Below are 25,184 nucleotides of genomic sequence, written 5' to 3'. Positions count from 1 at the left end.
TAATTGACTGGTTTGATCTCCTTGCTGTCCAAGGGACTCTCAAGAGTCTTCTCCAACACCACGGTTCAAAAGCATCAATTCTTCCTGGACACAAGGGCATTGAGATTTCTCCTCAGGTATCCCCCAGCTAATTCATTAAAGGTCATCTGGTGTGGACAGTGCACCAGCTAACACCAGCTCATGTGAGCTCAGTGACAGGGACTGCTCTTCAGCTCCCAAGATAGACTTTTAGAGCTAGAAGGAACTCGGAGACTGTCTAGTCCTGTGGTTTGCAGGCTTTTTCTTTTTTAGCTGAAGAAGCCATTCTTCCAATGCAAGTTTACACAAAGTACCAATAAATAAAATCCCTAACTGCAGAGTTATTCCAGCAAAGTGGGAGTGAGGATGAGACGCCCACTCATGTCCACTCTGTCCCTCATGGTCCCATTAGGGAAACCATAGTCTTTATCCATCCCTCAAGCCAGGGAGTCATCAGGTACATGGGAGAGAGCTGGCTCAGGCTGGATCCTCAGTCCCAGCAAATTAACCAGCCTTTCTGGGCCCAGGCTTACTTGTCTGTAAAATTAGCTATAATGTCAACGTCAGAGTTTTGAGAACATTAGTGGAAGATTAACATATGAACACTCTGAGTACCATGCCAGGCTACAGTAGATACTCAGTAAATGTTAACTTTGGGAACGTGTTTGGTCACAGAGCTACCTCATCACTCTTTCTAGATCTGCCCCTATACGGCAGTTCCCAGTCCTCTTCATGGTGAGTTAGCCGGTGCCTACAAACACAAACCCAAGGGATTCATCTGCTCTTGGAGTTGGTCTTTGTTTTCCTCAGTGATACATCATTATTTTTAAAAATTAGGACTTCCCTGGTGGTCCAGTGGTTTTAGGAATTCACCTTCCAGTGCAGGGGATGCAGGTTCAATCTCTGGTCAGGGAAGATCCCATGTGCCTCAGGGTCATTAAGCCCCAGTGCAGCCAAATTAGTAAAGAATCTGCCAATAATGCAGGAGATCCAGGTTTGATCCCTGGGTCAGGAAGGTCCCCTGGAGAAGGGAATGGCGACCCACTCCAGTATTCTTGCCTGGAGAATCCCATGGACAGAGGAGCCTGGCGGGCTACAGTTCATGGGGTCGCAAAGAGTCAGACAGAACTGAGCAAATAACACACTTCAAAAAGAAAAAAAAAAAAATCTGGAAAGTACATAAAAACAAAAGGAAGATGAAAATTACTGAGCCTCACCTCAAAGCCGTCATGAATATTTTGGTCTGTTTCCTTCCAGTCTTTTTTTTTTCCCTCCATTGGAACATGTGCTTGTATGGAATATGACAAGATGATTGTTCTGTTTTGATCTTTCTTGCTGGTGGTAAGAGGCTCTGCCAGATCCCACCTTTCAAAACAAGCTATTGGAAGCTGGTTGCTGAGAAGAGGAACAGATGTTGCCTGTCTTTTTCACTATAACTGAAACATCAAACCTTCCCATAGCTGTAAACACTCTTCTCAGATTAAGCTTGTAAATTATGCCATTTTCTGGGAAGAGTCCCAGCCTTAAACCAGCTCCTCTTCTCTCAACCAGTTGCCAAGGCCCAACTGAGTCTTGTTGCTTTTTATCCACATTACTCATTACCTTCTCTTTCTAGCATGGATTTGTGGTTTGGCTTGGCGACCCTCCACTTATAAAATGAATCGTAAGCAAGATGCCCATCTTTCCTGAGTAGGCAGATCCTACTTGATAAACAGCTCATCCACCGTTCTAAAACCATTGCCCCTCCTCTTGCTTCTCAGCTCACACCCCATCCTCTGGGCTGGTGTGCCATCACCATGGGAGCTGGAGTGGAAAATCTGGGAGCTCTAAAGGAATCTATGAGTTCAGAATTAGAGAGAGAGGAAATTGTGAAACGGAGAAACAGCTTGGGAGAAAGGCTCCTGCAGTCCTGAGAAGAAAAAGCAAATTCAAAGGGGGAGGTGGAAATAATGCAAACTCGACCGCTTTTAAAATATGGAGGGTCAGCCCCAAACCAGGAAACCACAAGAGAAACCCAGCTTCATCTTATGTCTTCACCGTCTTTCACCCTCAGAGCTGTTGCTCCTGCAACCGTAGCTCTTGCTGGTACTGTTGGGCTAGTTGAGTCACGCTGCAGGCCAAAAGGGCCCTGTAAGGGCTAATTGCCATTTATAACATTGCATCAGTAGAGAATGCATTCTGAGTCCAGAGGGCCAACTCGAAAGCTTTTGGATAACAGCCTGCTGGTGAGTGAGAGATGCAGGCGTTGTACTGGGGACCAGTCCGGGGATTGCCCCTGTGCATAAGGGGAGTGATGTGGGTGCCCACATACTCTTACTTCCTGAAACATGTGGACATCCGTAGGTATTCCTGTATGTATGATATGTGTGTCTGTGTGTGCTCCGTTGTGTCTGAGTCTTTATGACCCCATGGACTATAGCCTGCCAGTCTCCTCTGTCCATGGGGTTTCCCAAGCAAGAATATTGGAGTGGGTTGCTATTTCCTTCACCATGGAATCTTCCTGATCCGGGGAGCGAACGGGTGTCTCCTTCATTGGCAGGCAGATTCTTTACCACTGAGCCACCTGGGAAGCTATTATATGTATGGATCCAACGAAAACGAAGTAGGAATGAATCCAATTAACTTGTGATTCAGAGCTATGTAAGAAGATGACCAAACTAGTGATTCCAGCAGAAACCAGTTTCTGAGACGTGTGTGGGTACAGACTCATCCAGATAACCATACCTGATTGAATGATAGTCACTGGGTTAATTTTATGATAAATGTATCAGAGGGACATCCCTGGTGGTCCAGTGGTTAAGACTTTGCCTCCCAATTCAGGTTCCATCCCTGGTCCGGAACTAAGATCCCACATGCCTCTTAGCCAGAAAACCAGAACAAGGAAGCAATATTGTAACAAATTCAATAAAGACTTTTAAAAAAATAACAAATGTATCAGAGACCATATGATGAAGAAAATGGCTTCCCAGTGGAGCACAAGGTACCTCTGGGGGGCGTGATATAAAATAGCAGCTTCCACATGGTGTGTGTGTGCTTAGCTTTTTGGCACTGAGGCATTTCAGATGAGGTCATCCTCTTGGGTCCATTTCCTGAATTGATCATTTTGTGACACAGAGAACAGCTTCTTCTATTCTTAGGGGCTCCAAGCCTAAGTGCTGCCTGCCTTGCTCCCGGCCCATCCCCCCTTCCTCCCCACCCATTTTCGCCAAAAACATCTCTTTTCGTTGTGGAAAATTGCACATTCACAAATTGTGTTTCTTTCCTCACACCAAGCATATTTCCACACAGAGACAGATTCAGGAATGATCTCATGGGTGAATCATGCTATTACCCCGCTGTTTATAGGCACTGCCTTTAGACAAAGATTTTGGTGTAAGCTGTGTTAAGGTCCCTTCATTGTCTGCCCGTTACCCAAGTGGGGAGGAGGGGTGGTTTATCAATGAAGTGCTGAGTGTGGAAGAGGCTGGACTTCTGGACTAAAAGCTGCTTTGATTTCACTTTTTCCCGTCAGTCCTGGGCATTGTTCCATCAACTAAACTGTGATTTTGTATCGCTCTGCTCTGATAGAAGGGAGCAGGCCCAGTCCAAGATGGCGGCTGTACCATATCTGACGAGGTGGCAAATAGGATCTCTCAGATGATGATACATACTGTGTGGTTGAGTTCCAGTGGATGTATGAGCTCTTAATTAAAATGAGCCCACAAGTGGTATTTTCCTTCCTAATCCAGTTTTACAAGCTTTGCTTTCTGCACCACAAAGCTCTCTTGTTTTTGCAGGATCTGGAAATCCTGTTAATATTTAATTGGCTTTTAAATTATTTACACATCAGTGTTCAACCTATTGTGATCCTTTAAAGAGCAAGTGCCCAGTGGAGCTCCAGGCTGGCATTCCAAGGTCTGGAGTTTAGAGCACCATGAGCAGAATGACTAGGGATAAAAGGCCATCCCCACTCTGGAAGCAGAAAGCCATGGAAAACAGTTAATTGACCACAGACACGGTTTTTTCCTCTATTTCCCAGGTATTAAGTAGTTAAATCCTTTTTTATTTTAAAAGTAAGAGGAATATTGGTTCATATGCTCCCTAAGGGAAGGGTCTTCACTTGAATTTCTTGTTATCTAGTAGGGAATCTTGTTTGATCAGTTTCATGAAAGATCATTTTGCCTGTTACATAAGGTAAAATCAGGAGTTGGCCATTGTGTGGTTAATAGCAACCTGGGTAACCCCCTTTGGGCATCAGAATATCTAGATTGGCCATCTGCTCTGGCCGGTTGACTTCACAACTGTACAATCATGTACATTCACTTTATGCCGTGGGAGCCAAAACTAAGACAGAGGTCCGGGGGCTTTCCAAGCGTGGAGCTTTCGGGAGAGCTACATTGAATAGACTTCCAGTGCTATCCGGTGAAGGAGGGGTTTATACCCCCCAAAAGAACCAGCCTGTGTTTCTGCTCCTTGTTTAAGGGTCCACCTGCTGATTGGATGCGTCCCCAGATGCATTTTCATCCTCTGTTTTAGCCTCCCCACTTCCCCATTCCCCCTCCTTGAACCGACAGCATCCACTCCCCATCCCCCATTGGCCACACGTTGTATAAAAAAATCTGTGCTGAGTTTTCAAAGCATGTTTCATGCCTACAGCTTCTGCAAAAGTTAACAGACTTGAATAGAATGAGAAATGAGCTCTTGTAGCAAAATAAGTCTGAGCTGTAGAATCCCCCAGGCCTGTGGAGGAGAAGGAATCAGACCTTTGCGTTGTCCGCGGTTTCTTAACTATGGGTTTCTGTCTGCAGATCTGCCCGAATGAGGTTTTCTTCTGTAATCTGATTGGCCCTGTTTGTCTCTGAGTGCATGCAACAGCATTTCAACCTTAATGCATACAATTTTGGACAATATCCACATCTGGTATTCTTGAGTCTGCCTCATTCCGTTTTCAGAAGCAGGTAGAACATAAATAAATTGACATTTGAACTCTCGAGATACCTGGGGGAAAAAATAATCTCCTAGGCTTTTCAGAGAAATAGAAATGTCCAACTTCAGTTTGCTTTTAATTACTTTCCGCTGCAGTTTGGTTATCCAGCTCAGTCTCTTGGTACTGGAGGGTTAATGCTGGCATTTAAGCTAAAAAGATATTTCTATTTTCATATGGCATTTTGATGAGAATTCAGAAGGATGATCTTAGAAAGAAAACATCAAGATTTTATCACTGCTCCTCTGGGACTTCTGCTTAATTCTTTTCCACTGCTGTTTCTAGAGGACTCTCTTTGGGTAAACCAGCAACATCATTCAGAACTCCTTTCTGAGGTCAGCTTCAACCCTTGAATCCCAAAACAGTGGGGCATCAAGGGCCATGGGTCTCTTGCTTGCTTAACACTCACACGTGAGCCCCGAGCAGTTGCTGCGTCTATAAATTAGGAGCCATGATATGAAGTTGCTGTTTATGTGAGTTAGACAGACAACAGCAATTTCATGTGGTTCTTATCCATGGGGGACTGGTTCCAGGATCCCTGGTGGATATTGAAATCCACAGAAGCTTAAGTCCCTTAAATAAAATGGCATCGTATTTTTGTATAACCTACACACATCCTCCTGTGTACTTTGAATCATTTCTGTGAATGTGCGTGCTAAGTCGCTGTAGTCATGTCCGACTCTTCGCAACACTATGGGCTGTAACCCACCAGGTTCTTCTGTCCATGGGGTTCTCCAGGCAAAAATACCGGAATAGGTTTCCATGCCCTTCACTAGGGGATCTTCCTGACCCAGGGATCGAACCCTTGTCTCCAGCATCTCCAGTACTGGCAGGTGGGTTCTTTACCACTGGCACCACCTAGGAAGCCCCTTGAATCATCTCTAGGTTACTTATAATACCTAGTACAATGTAAATGCTACATAAATAGTTGCCAGCACTCAGCAAATTCAAGTTTTGCTTTTTGGAACTTTTTGGACTTTTTTTCCAAATATTTTTGATCCAAGGTTGGTTGAATCCATGGATGCAGAACCTGGCATATGGAGGGTTAACTGTATATGGTTTCGCCAACTCTTATAAGAGCACTTAGCTAAGGCACCTCGAGAAGTTTGTCAGCCTCTTTATAAAAGATGTGTTGTTTAAGATCCCAAGAGTCTCAATATGAACAAATTCAAAAGCTATTGAAGAGATGACATTATTGACTAAGATGAGATATGTTTGATTTTCCGTGCACACCTGGCTGTGTAAATGGATGTGTATATGTGGGCTCTTTTAATTCAGTCCTACCAAAATGGCAGTCCTGAAGTTAGTGACAACCTCTTCCTGAAAATGAGGCAGAAAAAAATGAACAAGTGTGCCCTCGGCTGCCACCACAAAGCAGTCAGTTTTTCTAGAGCAGTTGTGATATTTATAACCATGTCAGTGAAGTTTCTGAAATGTGAATATAGCCAATATTGGTGCAGCAGCTTCAGTCTGCAAGAAATATCTTTTTAGTTAATAGACATAATATAAACTCCCTTCTACAAAACTGACAGGAAATTCAGACTTTATCACTGGGCACCACCCTTCTCCTCTCCAGGATGCACTAAGGACCTGGAATGCTGTGGACTTGGGGAGCACCGTTGCTTATTGTCCTTTGTATGTGCTGGCATCACCAAAACCCTCACTGCCATGCTCCTCTGTCCACACAGCCCCTCAGGGCAAAAGGATGTGCCACTCTGTGCCTCGTATAGGATGTGAATTTTTATCTCAGCCGGGAGCTCTGTTCCTGGGATGCTGATGGGGTGCGGGGCATGGGTCCCCTGTGACCGTGGGCGTCACAGTCCTCATTTCCTCCCCGCTGAGGGTAGACCTGCTGCACTGGCTCCATCCGCAGGGTCCTGCCTCTGCCCCATTCACTCCGGGGCTCCTAACATGGACTCTTCTCTGAGCTGGGGCCTGGGTCAGAGACATCCCCGGAGACAATGGGCAGAAAGTGGCCAGGTCACCTCTGGAAGGCCGACTTACTAATCCCGAACAGTAGCCACACGTGGCTATTTAAATTTTAACCAAAAGTAAGAATTCAGTTCTTCGGTCGACTGGTCACACTGCAAGCGCTCCATTGCCCCATGTGGCTCGTGCCTGCCCTGCGGGACGGCTCAGATGGAGGACCATCCATCGCTGAGGGAGATCCTGCCGGACTGTAATGAGCAGTGTGTGTTTTCTCAGTAGCTGTCGAGGGTGGACACAGTCTTCTCCTGTCTCACTTTCATTCTCAGCGTGCCGTAGTTATTTAGAAAGTAGAATGATACAGATGAAGTGCCAGGGGTGGAAAGTGGTGGCTGTGGTATGCAGGGGGCACAGTAATTCTCCGGAGACGGGTTCCTGTGGTCAGGGGTGGTGGAGTTTTGCCCATAGAGCTCTCCCTTCCATGTGGTCCAAAGTGTCCGTGAGGCACTTGGATAGGCTAAGAACCCCTGTTCCTTTGAATTTTTTAATAATTTTATTCATTTATTTATGGTTGTGCTGGGTCTTTGTTGGTGCTCACTGGCTGTCTCTAGTTGCGGCGAGTGGGGGCCACTCTTCGTTGTAATGCACGGGCTTCTCATTGCGGTGGCTTCTCCTTGTTGCGGAGCGCAGGCTCTAGGGCATATGGGCTTCAGTAGTTGCAGCACGTGGGCTCAATAGTTGTGGCTCATGGGCTCCAGAGCACAGACTCTGAAGTTGTGGCGCGCAGCTCAGTTGCCCCACAGCATATGAAATCTTCCCGGACCAGCGGTCGAACCTGTGTCCCCTGCATTGGCAAGTGAATTCTTATCCATTCTACCACCAGGGAAGTCCTCTCTTGTTCCTTTTAAACCGGGCTTGGGGTTTATCTCATGGAGAAGAGTCTTGCATTTCATGTGCACTTAAAGTATAATTTTTGTTATGGCTCCATTTCTCACAAGAGAGAAGTCAAGAAGGGGAGTGTGTGGGAACATGGAGGGACTTTCCTGGCAGTTCAACGGTTAAGACTTTGCCTTCCAATGCAGGGGACGTGGGTTTGATCCCTGGTCGGGGAGCTAGGATCCCACATACCACTAGGTGCTGCCAACATTTTTTTTAAAAAGAAGAAGGGGAGTGTGGAGTAAAGGTGGCTGGGTTGGTTCTGCGAACTGAAATCTGTGCTTCCAGCATCAAGGGGCCAGTTGGCAGGCAAAGGCAGGGCTGCCCTGGGAAAGCACTGAGCCTGGGAGCAAATTGAGACAGATGGAAAGGGGCACAATGGAAAAACACCCACCATCGGTGCCATCTTTATGAACCGACAAGGAGTCAGTTGACCTCTGCTCAGTAAACACTTCTTTAAGCATCTTTGCACATCAGACCCTAGGTAGACAGGATACAGACATGGATTGGGACTCTGTTGCTGCCTACAGCCAGCTCTCCATGTAGGAGCCCTCTTTTTTTTTTTTTTTTAACTTAAGACTCTTAAGTCTTTAAGATTTATTTTTAATTGAAGGATGATTGCTTTACAGTATTGTGTTGGTTTCTGCCAAACATCAACATGAATCAGCCGTAGATATGCATATGTCCCCTCCCTCTTGACTCTCCCTCCCATCTCCCTCCCCAACTCAACCCTCTAGGTTGTTACAGAGCCCTGGTTTGAGTTCCCTGAGTCATACAGCAAATTCTCATTGGCTGCCTATTTTACATATGGTAATGTATGTTTCCTTGTTACTCTCTCCATCATCCCACCCTCTCCTTTCTCCCCACCCCCACCCCCACCCCTGTGTCCATACGTCTATTCTGTATGTCTGTGTCCTGGAGCACTCTTAATAGGGACCTATTTGAATACGCCTTGTTTCTTTTAATCTTCTCATCCCATAAAGATATTTCCTGCTCTTGTATTAGTTTCAGTCCTAAGTAACATTCTCCATCCGGGTGAAGTGGAAACCAGGAGACAGTTGTCTAGGAGCTGGGAATTTGAGGCACGTGCTTGCTGGGTTAGACTTTGAGAAAGCAGTAAGTCTGCAGAAGCATGTTGTGGGTCCTTTAACAAGATACAGGTTCTGCTGCTTTGTGCCAGCTCACCTCCTGGTCTTCCACCACTGAGCCACTCCATCCTTTCCCACCACAGCTATTTTTGCCTCTTGTTCTGGTGCTTGCACTGAAGGCATTTCCCTTTTTAGGGCCTTTATGAAGTCATCATCTTCATCCTTAATTGCTTGAGGAAATCTTCTGAGAGTTGCCCCCGGTGGCTCACGTAGGAGGCGAGGCAACTGTACACATGGTCTCCGGGGAACCTGAGGTTCTCGTGGTCTTGCTGAGCCCCGCTCTGCTCCAGCCCACCTGGTCCTTCCAGCTTTGGATCTGAGGTCAATAACTGTGAAGCAGGGCTCTCTGTTGGCGTCGCATGTTCATGAGGTGATGTGACTTAAATCAGCCTGGCCCTCAGAGCCCTCAGGGAGTGTGGTCCCCAGCAGAGGAGGCACCCAAGGTGGACTCAGACACCTCCCCAGAGCACTTCTATGACTCAGAATATTTGAGGGGCTTTCAATGGGCTTCCCTGGTGGTTCAGACAGTAAAGAATCTGCCTGCAATGCAGGAGACCTGAGTTCCATCCCCGGATCGAGAAGATCCCCTGGAGAAGGGAACGGCTGGCTACCCATTTCAGTATTCTTGCCTGGAGAATTCCATGGACAGAGGAGCCTGGCAGGCTACAGTCCATGGGGTCACAAAGATTCAGACACGACTAACACTCATTCTCAGTAGCAAGCTAATTGCAATTACTTTGTATGCGATTTATCTGGTGTCTCAGATGGTAAAGAGTCTGCCTGCAATGCAGGAGACCCAGGAAGATCCCCTGGAGAAGGAAATGGCAACCCACTCCAGTATTCCTGCCTGGGAAATCCCATGGACAGAGGAACCTGGTGGGCCAAAGTCCATGGGGTTGCAAACACAACTGAGCAACCAACACTTTCACTTTCAATGGGGTAATATGCACCTTCTAAGTGTTTTCAATTCTCCTGTTCTGTACTGTCCTGAAGGGGTGAGTTTGATGTTTGGAAGTACTTGAAGTCATTTACAGTCAAACCTGGTCAATGGGGAGAGAGGTTAGGACACTGATTGAAGTGGTAAGTGTTCAAGATTAAAATTATATACATATAAAAGAATCAGAAAAAGAGTGGATATTTGTATATGTATAACTGATTCGCGTTGCTGTACAGCTGAAACTAATACATTGTAAATCAACTATACTCCAATAAAAATTTTTTTTAAAGAAAAAATTTATATATATATATGGTGGCTCAGATGGTGAAGAATCCGCCTGCAATGCAGGACACCAAGGTTCGATCCCTAGATCGGGAAGATCCCTTGGAGAAGGAAATGGCAACCCACTCCAGTATGCTTGCCTAGAGAATTCCATGGGCAGAGCAGCCTGACGGGCTATACAGTCCATGGGGTCACAGAGTCAGACATCACTGAGCAACTAACACTAACATATATACATATATATATATACACTAATATATATATATGCATGCACACATATATACACATGTACTATATATATAAGTATAAAGTTTGAAGACTGGGATGGGTTGGTTGTTTTTTTCTATCTGCATGATGTTAGTGTTGATTCCAAAAGGGGCTGCAGAGACCTTTTGATCTGGGCAGAACCATGGCCTCCCAAGGAGACTACCGTAGAAAGTACAGTACTTCCTAGATACAGGTCTTGGGTGTTTCTTTTGAAAACGGTCATCAATCAGATAGGATTAAGGGTGCCAGTCCATGCCTGGAACGCCCATAGACAAGGATGATTGCTCAATAAAGTGAAAAGATCCTTTTTTTTCCCTCCTAGAAGGTGGGAGGGATGGCCTCTTGTCTTTCTTCCCCACCACACATGGGCTCTCGTTCTCTCTTCCTGTGATTCCGTCACCTTTGGCCTGGAGAGTCTGGCCTTTACATGGTGTTTATTCTTGCTTAGGTTGTAGGAGACGTCTCAGAGTGTGGTGGTTCCCTCCGGGCCACAAGGCCTGAATGCTGCCGGCCTGGGCGGCTTTGACTAACAAGGCTGCGTGTGGAGCCCAGCTGGAAGAGGGAGCTTCCAAACTCAGTTCCAATCCGAATCACCTGGGAGTATTTAAAACTCAAGCCCACCAGGTTACGCCCCATTCAACTGAATCAGAATGAATGTCTGGGGACGGGGGCCAGACACCATACAGGCACACCTCGTTTTATTGTGCTTCACAGACACTGCTTTTTTTTTTTCCTTTTACAGATTAAAGGTTTGTGGCAGTCTGCATTGTCAGATGATGGTTAGCATTTGTTAGCAGTATTTTTTTAATTAAGGCTTGTACATTTTTTTTTAGACATAATGCTATTGCAAACTTCATAGACTAAAGTGCAAACATAACTTTTATATGCACTGGGATACTGAACAATTTGTGTGACTCACTTTGTTGCAATATTTGTGTTGTTGGGGTCATCTGGAACTGAACCTGCAGAATCTCTGAGATGTGCCTGTAGTTTGTCAAAGATCCCAGGCAATTCTAATACACAGTGAAAGTCTGAGAGCTCCTGTAAGGAGAGGGATTGGCCTTGAAAATGTGAACAGTTACCAGCAAGCTGAGCCGCAGCCAGACCCAGGGAAGAACGCGGCACGAAATGCTGCACTGGACAAAAAACCAGTGTCTACAGCCCACTGTCAGCAGGGACCTTGGCGAGCCGGTTACTTGCACTGGGCCTCGTTTTTCTCATCTGTAAAATGGGATAATAATAGAATGCATGTGCAATAGGGTGAGCTTAAAGAATGAAAAGGAGGATGTGTGAAAGTAAGTTAGGAAGTGCTTGTCGCTCAGTCGTGTCTGACTCTTTGCAATCCCAAGGACTGTAGGCTGCCAGGCTCCTCTGTCCTTGGGATTCTCCAGGCAAGAATGCTGGAGTGGACTGCCATTCCCTTCTCCAGAGGATCTTCCTGACCCAGGAATCGAATCTGGGTCTCTTGCTTTGCAGGCAGATTCTTTACCGTTTGAGCGACACAGAAGACCTTGCTGGTAGTACTGGACGTTATTCTTTTATAGAGATGGTCATTGTCTGAGTGGCCCGGTAAGGTACCTGGGGTGGCTGTTGTGGCATTAGTCCCTTTATTACTAGTAATAAAGCTGAGAACTGTTTAGGGTAAGAATTTCTTCCTCCTGTCTAATAAGGGGTGGCAGGGAGAGGTGACCTCCCCTGGCTTCCTGTTAGCTGGCCATTTAAGAGCTGACGGCCTTGCTGAGCAGGAAGGGACTTTGGTAATCCACTGGCTGCTGAGCCTGACTCTCATCTTCAGGCTTTCTGTTCAGTTGAATTTCATTATGTCAAAGTGGGTGGAACTATCAAGAAGTCCCGAAAGAGGGACAAAGAGAGAATCCTGTCAGGCACGGCGGGACCTCCTCCATCACTATTGTGAGAGTGACTCTGGTGTTCCGACAGTAAACATCTCCGTGGCTCCTTCGGGTGCACACAGAAGCATCTTTATCCTTGGCTTGTCCCTGCAGGGATTTGAAGCTGGACGGAGGGAGACAATCAGCAGGAGCCGTGAGCCTGAAAGAGATCATCGGCCTGGAAGGCGTGGAGCTGGGTGCCGACGGGAAGGTAAGGCCGCCTGGCTCCCAGACCTCCGGCTTGTGCGACAGACACCAGAGGGGCCAGGAAGCAGAGCCTGTGATGGACCACGAACCACCCTTGGGCTGGAAAACCTGACGTGGGGCACAACCTGGGTGCATGAGTGATGCCAGTCCAGAAGGAAGGGTTAGTCGCTCAGTTGTGTCCTACTCTTTGCAACCCCATGGACTGTAGCCCACCAGTCTCCTCTGTTCATGCGATTCTCCAGGCCAGAATACTGAAGTGGATTGCCATGCTCTTCTCCAGGGTATCTTCCTGACTCAGGGATCGAACCCAGGTCTCCCGCACTGCAGGCAGATTCTTTACCGTCTGAGCCACCAGGGAAGCCCCCTATCCAGGTGTGCAGATGGGTTAAATAGCAGCCCAACTGTTTCTCCATGAATGCCCATCCTGACTAGTCCAGTCACCCACTCTTATCCTCGGGGGATATGTTCCAGGAACCCGCAGTGGATGCCTGAAACCTTGGGTAGGGCAGAACCCTACCTGTGCTATGTTTTGCCTTATACATACATACCAGTAATAAAGTTTACTTTTTAAATTAGGCACAGTAAGAGACTATCCGAATTGTACTTTGTCACTGCTTTGTGCTTTGGGGCCATTTGTAAGTAAAATAATGCTTGAGCACGAGCCCTGTGATACCACGATAATTGATCTGATAACCGAGGTGGCTGCTCCATGACTAAAAAAGACGTGGGATGGTTCATGTCCTGGGCTGGACGGTGCTAGATTTCATCATACTGCTCTGACTGACTCACAGTGTAAAGCTGAGGAATTACTTCTAGAATTTTCCATGTAGTTTTTTTGGGCCATGAGTAACAAACCATGAGTGAGGGGAAACTGCTTTATCTTGCATACACACACGCACGTGTGCCTGGATGGGGTGGCGGATGGTTTGAAAAAGTATTAACTGTGGTGAGTAGCAATCCCACTACTAAACAGTGTTTAGGGGCTTTCCAGGCTTCCTCAGGGACTGAGTGGTAAAGAGTCCGCCTGTAATGAAGGAAACGTGAGTTTGATCCCTGGGTCGGGAAGATCCCCTGGAGGAGGGCACGGCAACCCACTCCAGTCTTCTTGCCTGGAGAATCCCATGGACAGAGGAGCCTGGCGGGCTACAGTCTATTGGGTCGCAAAGAGTCAGACACGACTGAAACGACTTAACACACACACGCGCATCGCACCTGACTGGCGTCATGAACCACGTCTCTGCCAAGCAGGTGAAAAGAAAATCACGTGTTGCAGCTTCATTCCTGAAGACTGAGTGTTCACAGGGAAAGGAAGGAGGATGAGCACCATAGATACAGCATCTGCCAGGGGAACGGGGGAGGCCAGAGCCTTTATCAGAGACTCTTGGGGCCTGATCTTCTGGAATTCTACCCGTGGTAGATTAAACAAAGCATTGCAGCATATGCCTTCTGAGTTAGAAAACCTCCCAGCAGCTTCGGAGATGGTCCCTTGCTATCAGACACACGACTGCCTCTGCCCCATAACATGAATATTCACGCTGACTGGGATAAATTAAAACTAGGATGGCCTCAAGTCAGTCTAGTTTAGGTTTTGGCACAAACATTGTGCAAAAACAAATTTCATTTTTCAGATCTTGGATTTTAGAATTGCCCAGCTATGAGACTGTGGACCTAAATAAACTTGGCGTGGTAACGCAGCTTGGTCAAAATGCAAACCTCACATTCAGTTCAGTTCAGTCAGTCGTGTCTGACTCTTTGTGACCCCATGGACTGCCACACACCAGGCTTCTCTGTCCATCACCAACTCCTGGAGCTTGCTGAAACTCATGTCCATCAAGTCAGTGATTGCCATCCATCCAACCATCTTACCCTCTGTCGTCCCCTTCGTTGCCGAGGGTTAATCACTGACCTGTTTTTGTCTTCATCTTTTAGACTGTTTCTTACACCCAGTTTCTGTTGCCCACGAATGCCTTTGGAACACGGAGAAACACCTTAGACTCGACGTCCTCCTTCTCCCAGCTCCGTACCCTGAGCCACCGCAGCCTCTCTATCGGCCGGGCGAGCAGCACCCAGGGGAGCCTTGACACGGGTAAGCTGGGGTCTGGCCGCAGGAGGTGCCTCAGTGGACAGCATGGATTGGGTTTCCTGTGTGCATTGGTGGATGGGCAGGCTCATGACCAGGCCACAGGGCAGATTCTCTAATAAGAGGCCTCAGTCGCCAGCCCCTAAGCTTCCACGAGGAGACATGCCCAGACCACCTTGCAGAGAGGCCTGGCTCCCTGGCTTCTTTCTGCCTCTCAGCTCCTCATCTCTCCGCTTACCTGCTTCTTACCTACATTCTCCTAGTGCTCGAGTTGGCCCTTTCAGGCCTTTCCTGGTGGCCCAGTGGCTAAGACTCTGCTCTCCCAATGCAGGGGACCCAGGTTTGATCCTTGGTCAGGGAACTAGATCCCACATGCTGCAACTTAAAGATCCTGTAAGTCACAACTAAGACCTGGTGTGGCCAAATAAGTGTGGGGTTTTTTTGGCCTTTTTCAAATAATTGGACCATAAATGAACAGTCAGGTGTGAAAACCCCCTTAGTGACTCTCACAGCAGGTGAGCTTACTCAGCCGCTGACAGAAGACCTCAGCTTCTCCTTTGTGGGAATTGACACGGAGAAAAATGCTTTATGAGGCAGGATTCTTTCCACTCTCAGAGAAATTCCAGGTGGACGTGAAGTTCCTCAGGCCCGTCCAGGTGCTGTTCGGCCTCCTCCAGTCACTGACTGCCGTTTGCACTGGTATCTGCTCTGGTTTGTGTGCATTCAGACCCCCAGAGCCTGCCCAGAATTATTCACACCGAGTGTGCTTCTCACATGCGAAACTTGAGGCTCATTCGATCTGTAGGTTTAGAAAATGAGCCTTTGCTGTGCCTTGTCTTACAATCTGTGAGTGTTCACAGCAACATTCATGCTTATGAGGTTTTGTGCTCTGCCAGGTCAGGGAGATTAATATATAATTTTTTTTAATGGAAAAAATGCCAGAATGTGAAGTGTTTGATGAACTCCTTTGCCCAGGGCAGGGAGGGGTGGTGGGCACACGGGTGGGACACACTTCATTGGCATATGGAGACATCTACTGATGGTCAGAGCGAGCGATGTGACTGGGCTCAGAAACCTGAAACCAACCTTTCTACCGTCGAACTTTGTACCAGGCATTCACCCGGCCACTTCTGCTTCGGGGGGTCAGGTTCCTAATTGTCATTTTGCGTTGACCCTCAGGTAGTGACCTGGGAGACTTTATGGACTATGACCCGAATCTCCTGGATGACCCGCAGTGGCCTTGCGGCAAGCACAAGCGAGTTCTCATCTTCCCTTCCTACATGGTGAGTGGTGGTGGAGGGATGGTCAGGGAGCTGGCCCCCTCAGCCTCCTGGGGAACTCGGAGGTGGCATGCTGTTCCTGTGGATGGTGGTTCTTCCTGGGGTTGGGGCTTTCAAACACCGCTCCACGTGGTTCTTCTCGGCGACCCTCCTGCCCCCGCTTGCCCGGGTGGGTCACCCAGGGAAGGACCAGCACGTGCATCATATCCAGGATTCTTCCAGCCACCAGGCCCAGGTCCAGCACTTCAGCAGGTGTGAGACGGCTGAGTGGCCCGTGTGTGTGAACGCTGCCAGCTCAGGGTGGAACTGCACCTCTGAGGTTGTACATCCATGGACCCAGTGGGTAGGGGACGACCAGCCCTGCCCATCACCGGCAGCGCTGAGTTCAAGTTCAGCTCGCTGGGGTTCCTTGGTGACCGTAGGCCGCTGTCCGCGCTCTGAGCAAATGTTTGGCACCAGGCTCCGGATGACAGAGTCATCTCCTGGGAAAGTGAAAGTAGGACAATGTGGGTGTTAAATGCAAAACCTTTCCTTGCTGTTTTTGTTTCACGGGCTCTTCCTGTTTTTCCCTTTGGGTGATTCGCTTTCTGCTCTTGGCTGACCACCGTTTCCCACCACTGCGGCCGCTGGTCTCCAGACACCTGTGGGGCCTGACAGGGTCCCGTGTGCTTTCAGTGGGCAGACTTGCCCTGACTGAGAGGTGGGCAGAGCCCAGGGTATTGCAGGAGGAGGGGAGCCGGGCTTTGTGGGAACCTTCACCCCTACCAGGCCTGCCATGTGCACCTCCGGGTAAAGAGCACAGACCCAGGATACCCCCACCACCCCCTGCCAGGCTCAGATGGGTGGGTACAGCTAAAAACATCGAGCTCTGGTTCCCTTCTCCCCCCGCAGCCCGGCCTGTTGTCAGGAGCCCTGGCCCCAGGAGTGGGCAGAGGATCCTTTCTCTGTTCTAGGCTGTTATGTCTGCAGAGGCCAGAGTCAGACCCCAGCCCATGCACTCACTGTTAAGCTTATTAGCAGCGGAAACCCCCACCCCCAACCCCCACCCCCCAGCCTGTCCATCTGGCCAGCATCTGGCAAGTAGCTGACGTCAGAAAAGCACCAGGCAGAACTCAAGCCCACACTGATACTTTCAACATAGATCCTCTTGTATTAATAATTTGGCAAATAGCTCAGAGATCATTCTAAAATGCTACACTGAGCCAGGATGAATTGCCAAAGGCATCTTGTTTAAAATTGCCCCGGCTACTCTCTCCCATCCTTACTCTCCAACTCTTAACACAAAAGGCAAAACCAGGGCCATGTATGATTATTTTTTTCCTATGACCTATTGGCTCAGACGGTAAAGAAATTGCATGCGAGAGACCCGGGTTCCATGAGTTGGGAAGATCCCTGGAGAAAGAAATGGCAACCCATTCCAGTATTCTGGCTTGGAGAATTCCATGGACTGTATAGTCCATGGGGTCACAAACAGTAGGACACGAATGAGTGACTTTCACTCCTTTTAAAGGAGTCTGGGCTTCCCTGGTGGCTCAGATGGGAAAGAATCTGCCTGCAGTGCAGGATACCCAGGTTTAATTCCTGGGTCAGGAAGATCCCCTGGAGAAGGAAATAGCAGCCCACTCCAGTATTCTTGCCTGGAGATTCCCATGGACAAAGGAGCCTAGTGGGCTACAGTCCATGGGGTCCCAAAGAGTTGGTCACGACTGAGCGAATTTTACTTTTATAGGTCTGGTGTCTGGCCAGTGTGGTTCTGATTTTTTGTTTTTCCTTAAATGATTTAATTGTGAGGTTCTGGGCTGCAGTCTATGCCGGCACACCTGTGCACACAGATCATTTCCCCTCTCCTGGACGGTGTGGTAGACGGCCTGCCAGGTCAGCATATATTAATATGTCCTACCCTCATTTTATGATCCCACGTGGGTCATTTTTCAGTTCACCACATTGAGTCTGTAGCCTGTGCTTCCTGTCACTGTCCATTTTTTTAGGGAATGAAATTGCTCGTGAGCTGCACTTGCCTGGCCAGCTTCATAAGACCTATATGTCTTTCTGATCTGGCCACAGATATTGATAACATCTTTAATAAAATATGGCACATCTACTTTGCAACCCTGACGTGCATGTGGAGGGTTATAAAGAACCTCAGCCTGGCTCAGCCTAGTCTCCTACTAGAGACTTCCTCTCTAGTAGACATGGATTCTAGGTCTGCTAGACCCAGAATTTTTGCATTGAACTTGCAGGAGGAGTGGGGTGGGGGGTGGGGGGTGGGTTTGGGTTTGCTCGCTTTATTTTGTGTGTTGGGTAACAGGTATAGAATGTGTCCATTCGACCAGTACTGTGAGGCCCTACTGTGTCCCAGGCCAGGTGCTACCTTCTACAGCAGAGGAAAAACCAGCCACCGCCTCCATTGTCCTCGACCTTAGAGTGAGTGGAGAAGTCAGACAAGTCACTGTAGTGAGGAGGGCAAGGAGAGAATCATCCTAGAAAAGTGGTGGGAAGTGACTTACAGGACGGGTCAGGACTTGGAAGTAGGCTTCCAGGAAGGCTGCCCTGAGGAAGTGGATCAAAAGTGAACGCTGAGGTGAGAGAAGGCGCCGGCCTGCTGGGGCTCAGGAGGGAGGCCCCACACGCCACAGCCTGAGGTGTGCGAGAGGTTGACCTTGTGTCAAATGGGTATTTTGAGCAGTAACAGTTGCCACCCTTAGCACACACGTGCACACCCACAGGCACACACACGGGAAAGTCCATAAACTGATGATCCTGACAAGTTTAATCCATTAACTTAACCCCTTGCACAGAGAGCTGCACTTGTTAATAGGCGCCAAGCTGGATCCACTAAGGTGGATGGTGGTGCTAGAGGTAAAGAACCCGCCTGCCAATGCAGGAGACGTGAGAGATGCAAATTCGATCTCTGAGTCTGGAAGATCCCTGGAGGAGGAGATGGCAACCCACTCCAGTATTCTTGCCCGGAGAATCCCATGGAGAGAGGAGCCTGGCAGGCTACAGTCTATGGGGTTGCAAAGAGTCAGACGTGACTGAAGCAACTGAGCACACCTGCACCGAGGTGGACAGGGTTACCTGATCCAGGCTGCTGAGGGCCCCCTTTGAGGGTGTGGGGCACCTGTCTGTAGGTGGGCAGGAAGAACTGACACAGGTGACCCCTCGTGATTGGCAGGGTGCCCCTGCAGGCAGACGTAAGTCCTGTGAGCCCAACCCCTCTGACCCCATCCCTGGCTCCCAGCTGTGGAGTTTGGGCAAGGGACTAGCATGTCCCTCACAGGCTGACCGTCTGAGCAGCACCACCCACCTCCCTAAATATCAGCCTCCAAGGCCGCTGAGGTCCTGCCACCCTAGGCCTGACCCTGCTAGGCACCCAGCGCAGTTTAAGTTTAGTCAGCCCAGCAGAGGCCCAGGTTTAGGAACCAGGGATTGTTCCGGGTTTTGGGGTGGTCCTGTACGTGTGGAATTTCAGGGTCTGAGGTGTTGGTGTGGCCTCTACAAAATCAAGCTACCTTCACAGTGACGAGCTAGCCCTTTTACCCCATTAAATCATGCAGCAGTCATTGTTTTTCTCTTTTCATATTAAGATGTAATTTTAATCAAATGTATCCATTGAAAGTGTATAGTTCCATGAATTTTCCATCCTCCACTCTGACCACATCTGTCCATTTAGAAAGTTCCCTCGGGATTTCCCTGGTGGTTCAGTGGTTAAGACTCCGTGCTTCCAATGCAGGGGACATGGGTTCAACCCCCAGTCAGGGAACTAAGATCCAGCTATGCAGTGTGGCCAAAAAATGTTTTAAATTTTAATTAATTTTTTTAAAAAAGGAAGTTCTCCCCTTTCCATCCTGTTCTGCATCATGCCTGCTCCCAGCAAAGACAACTGCCATTCTGACTTCTGTCACCAAAGTTGGTTTTGCCTCTACTGGAATTTCATAGGAACGGAATCGTGTCCTGTCAATATGTGCTTTTTAAAAAAATCTGTCTTCATTCACACAACTTAATATCTGTAAGATTCACTCGTGTTGCATGAATCAGCAGTTTGTTTTTCTTAATTGCTGAGTAGGGTTCCATTGTATGGATAGACCATCACTTATTTGTCCATTCTGCTTTTGGTGGACACTTGCATTATTTACATTTAGGGACATTATGAATCTTGCTGCTATGAACATTCCCATACAAGCCTTTCTGTGGACATAGATTTTCATTCCTCTTGGGTAAATACCTGGGGGGTGGGCTTTCTGAGTCATAGTGGAGGTGATGTCTACCAACCAGGGTGTAGTTGAAGGTTCACGTTTGTTCTCCATAGACGATAAAAGGGCCACTCATCACCAGCAACGGGACATCCCCCAAAGTGGGAGGGTTCCAGAGTTGAGCATTCCCTGAGGCTGAGAAAGAAGGCTGTTATTTACAAAGTTTCAGAGGAACCCTTTGAAGCCAGCCTTGCATTCCTAGTTCCAGTTGTGTTTTTAAACTTTGATCCAAGCAAGTCACTCCCAATACTTGCCACTGTGAAAGGGCAAAGAAGTTTGAACCAAAAAAAAAAAAATTCCTGGGGCAGGATGGAAATCAGATTGCAGCTGTGCCTGGGTTTTGGCCTTAAAGTTTCTAGAAGATGATGCCAGAACATGAAAATCTGTTGAAGGAGAATGGATATGTGTACATGGTGGCTGAGTCCATTTGTCCTCACCTGAAACTATCACAATATTTGTATTTGGCTATACGCCAATATAAAATAAAAGCTTGTTTTTAAAAAAAGATAGCACGCAAGCCTGTCGAGTCTGCTGGCTGCAAGCAGGTTCCTGTAGGGCCTGAGCTTCGTGGTGGTTTCTCAATGAGGAGAGGGAGGGCCAGCGCCCTCCACCCCGGCTCCCCAAACCGGTGCTTCCTGCCCTGTGCGCCTCCTGGCCTGTAATTTACGTTTCCCTTGACAGTGGTTATTTATCATTAGAACCTGGCAGCCACGTTGGTAGTGGGCTTTTTTTTTTTTTTTTTCCTCTTTATGGGTGTGGAGAGCAATTCAGAGGAGAAAGTGAGTGAAAGAGCTGATTGAGATAAAGCCAAAGAAATTAATGTTCTGTGAATGGATTTCTGGATCCTTCTCCTCTCTCAGGAAGGTAGCTCTCACGAACTGTTTTGACATCAGAAAGGATGCCGACTTGCAACCTTTATGATGTCTGTAGATATTTACATCTCAGGGGCTTCCCAGGTGGCACTAGTAGTAAACAATCTGCCTGCCAATGCAGGAGATGCAAGAGATGCGGGTTTGATTCATGAATTGGGAAGATCTCCTGGAGGAGGAAATGGCAACCCACTCCAGTATTTCTGCCTGGAGAATCCCATGGACAGAGGAGCCTGGCAGGCTACAGTCTATGGGGTCGCAGAGTTGGACACAACTGAGTGACTTAGCATATTTGCATTTCAAGAGGACATCCCTTGGCTTGACCTCTGTGGTAAAGTGCCTGTTCTTTGATTTACTTAATATTACATTCTAAAGACTCCCAGAAAAGCCCCTCCTCCCATCTCAGCATCTCCCCAGGTTTATGGGAATATATCTTAGAACTTAATTTTTCAGGACAGTGTGAGATGCTGAGCAGGAGGGAATAGAAAGCAATAAAAGGCAGATTAACCCAGCCTTCCATGAGATTGGATTCTGCTTTCCCTCCTTATTTCTTTTTCATTGAAAGCTCTCTGGGTGATGTGGGCACTTACTTACCTGTCTGCAGGTGGATTTATTGAGAAGCTAAAGCAGTTTTGAGTCCAAGGGCCCCTCCCTTGCAAGGCTCTTTCCAGGCCCCCTGGTTTCAGAGTGCCTGGAGCTTATTTAATTTGGGAGACCCTCTCTAAGGAAAGTGATTCAGCGTCACCAACATACCATTGCTAGGCCTCTCTGGAGATTGAAAGGGGCCCTGGAACTTCCCCGCCAGTCACCTGCATAGACACTGAGCAGTGGGGCTTTGAGGCCTGCTGACTTTTGGTTAAGTGTTAAAATGCCTTATTGTGTCATGGTGGGTTTTGTTTTCCACTTTGGGTTTGGGTTTTTTCTTTTTTTTGGTAAGAGCTTTGTTTGCTTTTTTTGCTCTTGCTTTGCTCAGCTGCTCAATCATGTTCAACTCTTTGTGACCCCCATGGACCGTAGACCACCAGGCTCCTCTGTCCATGAGATTCTCCAGGCAAGAATTTTGGAGCGGATTATCATTTATCCTCCAGGAGATCTTCCCGACCCAGGAATCAAACTCCAGTCTCCTGTGTCTCCTGCATTGGCAGGCGGATTCATTACCACTGAGTCATCTGGGAAGCCCCAGAGCTTTATTAGTTATATAGTAATTCACGTGTTGTACAACTCACTTCTTTAAAGTGTGCAATTCAGTGGTTTTTAGTATATTCACAAAATTGTGCAACCATGTGGCCGTTTGCCTCTGGCCTCTTTCACTTACATTTTCAAGGGTTATCTATGTGGCAGCATGCATCAGTATTGTGGTTTGGGTTTTTTTTAATCTGTTTTTTCTTGTAAAACTAATGTGAAACATTGTTTTAGGTTTCACCCAAGGTGTTGTAGCATCTGCTCCCTTTCTCTGTATTTGTGTCAGATTTTCGATTATCACACTGAGTTTGACCATGACACTGCACACACGGGCATCAGCTCGTGCTCTGACCACCGTCTTAAGAAGCGAGCGTTTAGAAGTACATCCAAATATAAGCTGGCTGGGTGTGACCTTGGGGGCCACATCTCCACAGTGTCAGTGCATGATTCCATCTTCATGAAATATCTACCATAGGCAAGTCTATGGAGACAGAAAGTACATTAGTGGTTGCCTGAGGCTTACAGGGTGGAGGCAGGACTCTAGAAGTTTCTGTGGTACCACGTGAATGCCTGTCACATATCTGAGACTGTGGACATGCTTTGCACACCTGTCCAGCCCACGTGATGGTGTAATTCTGACAAAGGCAGCTTTCCCTGTGTGGCTTTCCTCGAAGCAATGCATTTCATTTCAGTGAGAGAGCCTAAAGAGCTGCTCCCCTTCAGGGGACAGGACAGAGGTTAGATCCAGGATCCTGTGTTTGGAATCGGTGGGTAGAAATAGCAACAAATGCAGCCCCAGGCCGTGTTGCCTGTGCCCTCATTCCTGAAGTTTCTTTGTGACTTGCTTTCCTCTCCCTTCATGGCACAGTGGTAGAGAACCTGCCTCCCAATGTAGGAGATATGGGTTCGATCCCTGGGTCAGGGAAGATCCACTGGAGGGGGAAATGGTAACCCCCTCTAGTAGTTCTGCCTGGAGAATCCCATGGGCAAAGGAGCCTGATGGGCTACAGTCCACAGAGTCACAGAGAGTCATACGGGACTGAGCACAGAGCACACAGCACAGGGAAAAGGCGTAAACAGAGAGCAGCTGGAATGCCCGGCTGTGTGTGGTTTCAGAGATGTCATGCAGGGCTGGGGCTCTGCTTTCCTTAGCGAGCACGGCATGTCTGCTTTCCGATGCCCAGTTGGCCTTGGAGCCCCGTGGACAGCGGGTGAGTGCTGTGGAGGCCGTGGCTCTAGGTGTCAAAAGAGTTGCACCCATCACTGCCTGTATCCTCCGAGTCACAGGCCCTGGAAAGTGAGATTCAGGGTGAAGGGGTGGCTGCACAGCTCACCCGTGCCTCCTGGGTGACAGGCAGCCCTGCGGCTGGAACCTGGCTCCTTTGGAATGTTCCTGCCCCCGGGGGCTCCTCCCACCCAAAGGCGAGCACTAGCAGCTTCAACTGCAAGCTCACGTCTGTTCAGAGCTGCCCTGAGAATTCCCAGGGAGGTGTGAGGCCCGGAAGTGGAGGCGGAAGGAAGGGGACCCTACCAGGCCCCGGGTGGAAGCACCTTTTCTGTTGTTTCTCTGGGAATCAGAGCAGCAACCTGTTAGCTCCAAGCCCCTCATTCCAGCACTGCTCCTGGGCCAAGTGCCCCCCTTGACACACTGCCTCGCTTTCCCCGCTGCTTGCCCCCTACCCTCACCCCGAGAGACCCTTACCTTGGGACATCGTGGCAGCTGCTGTGGGCCAGAACTGGGCCCACGTTTAGCTCCTCATGGAGGCTCCCTCCCTTCTCTCAGGATGAGTCAAGCCTTTGTTTCTGAATAAAGCAAGGGTGTCTCGGCGTCTCCGGTAGATGTGGTAGATCCTTCCAACTGGATCACTAGGTTGTGGCCTTACCGCCCTTTCCTGTTATCTCAGAAGGGGTGCGGGCATCAGCCCCAGGCTGGCCTCCCTAACTCTGCCATTGTACCCGGCAGGGCCGGCCCAGCAGGGCTCCTTTCTGAATTGCATACCCCTGGACCTTCTGCGTTTTGGATGGTCTCCTCCTCCCAGCTGACCTCCCTTCTTCTTTCTGCATCTGTGCACACACAGCGTCCCTGCAACCAAGCAGCTGTGAGAAAGCACACGGAAGCCATCTCTCACCCCTCCTCTGCAAATTGTGGGCGCCAAGGATGGCGCTGCCTGTCCCTCACATAGCCTGCCTGGCCCAGCTGTTGGCCATTGCTGGGGCCACAAGGACCCCTGCACTTGGCCAGTCCCCTGGCCGGGAATTTGATGGCACTGAACACAGTGGCCACCTGCTCTGTCCCAGGCCAGGAGGGGCCCACAGCCCATTTACTAGCAGTTTGATTCCTAGGAATGCACGTGCAGTGGCAAAACCCAGACTTGGGTCTGGGTGCGAGTCTTCATAAACTATGCAATTAGAGGGAGAGGCGACTTGGAACAAAGCATGGGCCTCCTGGTTAATTCATTCTCTCTTGAGGCTTGGGCTTCGCAGGTGGCGCTAGTGGTCAAGAACTCGCCTACCAATGCAGGAAACAAGAGATAAGGGTTCGATCCCTGGATCGGATTGGGAAGATCTCCTGAAGAAGGCAATGGCAATCCAGTCCAGTATTCTTGCCTGGAAAATTCCATGGACAGAGGAGCCTGGCGGGCTACAGTCCATGGGGTCGCAAAGTTGGACATGACTGAGCGTGCACACGCACACACATACCATACACACACGAGCCAGAACAAGTGAGTGGCTGGGGTCGCACTGCAACTCAGCCTTGAGTACTGCCCCCTCGGCTTACGCCCATCACCGGGAAGAGGACAGCTGTCTCTAGGGAGGGGGAGGGAATGTGGGGAGGTCAGCCTCTAGAGGCTGTCGTAGGCTCCCTCAAGACACACGGGACCATAGCTGCTATGTTCCCAGAAAGTGTTCCCTCGAGGGAACCAGGGCTGAGGACAGCGAGGCCTCT

At 48.6% G+C, this 25,184-nt stretch overlaps 1 protein-coding gene across 2 annotated transcripts in view; it reads left to right on the top strand.

The window, feature by feature from the left end:
* Positions 1-25,184, top strand: part of CABLES1 (Cdk5 and Abl enzyme substrate 1) — a 102,678-nt gene that overhangs the window by 69,321 nt on the left and 8,173 nt on the right. For both annotated transcript variants that reach the window (XM_027525822.1, XM_027525821.1), the window contains 3 exons: positions 12,481-12,577; positions 14,503-14,659; positions 15,833-15,936. In XM_027525822.1, coding sequence (XP_027381623.1) covers positions 12,481-12,577; positions 14,503-14,659; positions 15,833-15,936 — 358 coding nt within the window. The remainder of the gene's footprint in view (positions 1-12,480; positions 12,578-14,502; positions 14,660-15,832; positions 15,937-25,184) is intronic.

The sequence above is a fragment of the Bos indicus x Bos taurus genome, chromosome 24 (assembly GCF_003369695.1).
Source record: "Bos indicus x Bos taurus breed Angus x Brahman F1 hybrid chromosome 24, Bos_hybrid_MaternalHap_v2.0, whole genome shotgun sequence".
Classification (NCBI taxonomy): domain Eukaryota; kingdom Metazoa; phylum Chordata; class Mammalia; order Artiodactyla; family Bovidae; genus Bos; species Bos indicus x Bos taurus.
This window is presented reverse-complemented; position numbering and strand designations above follow the sequence as displayed.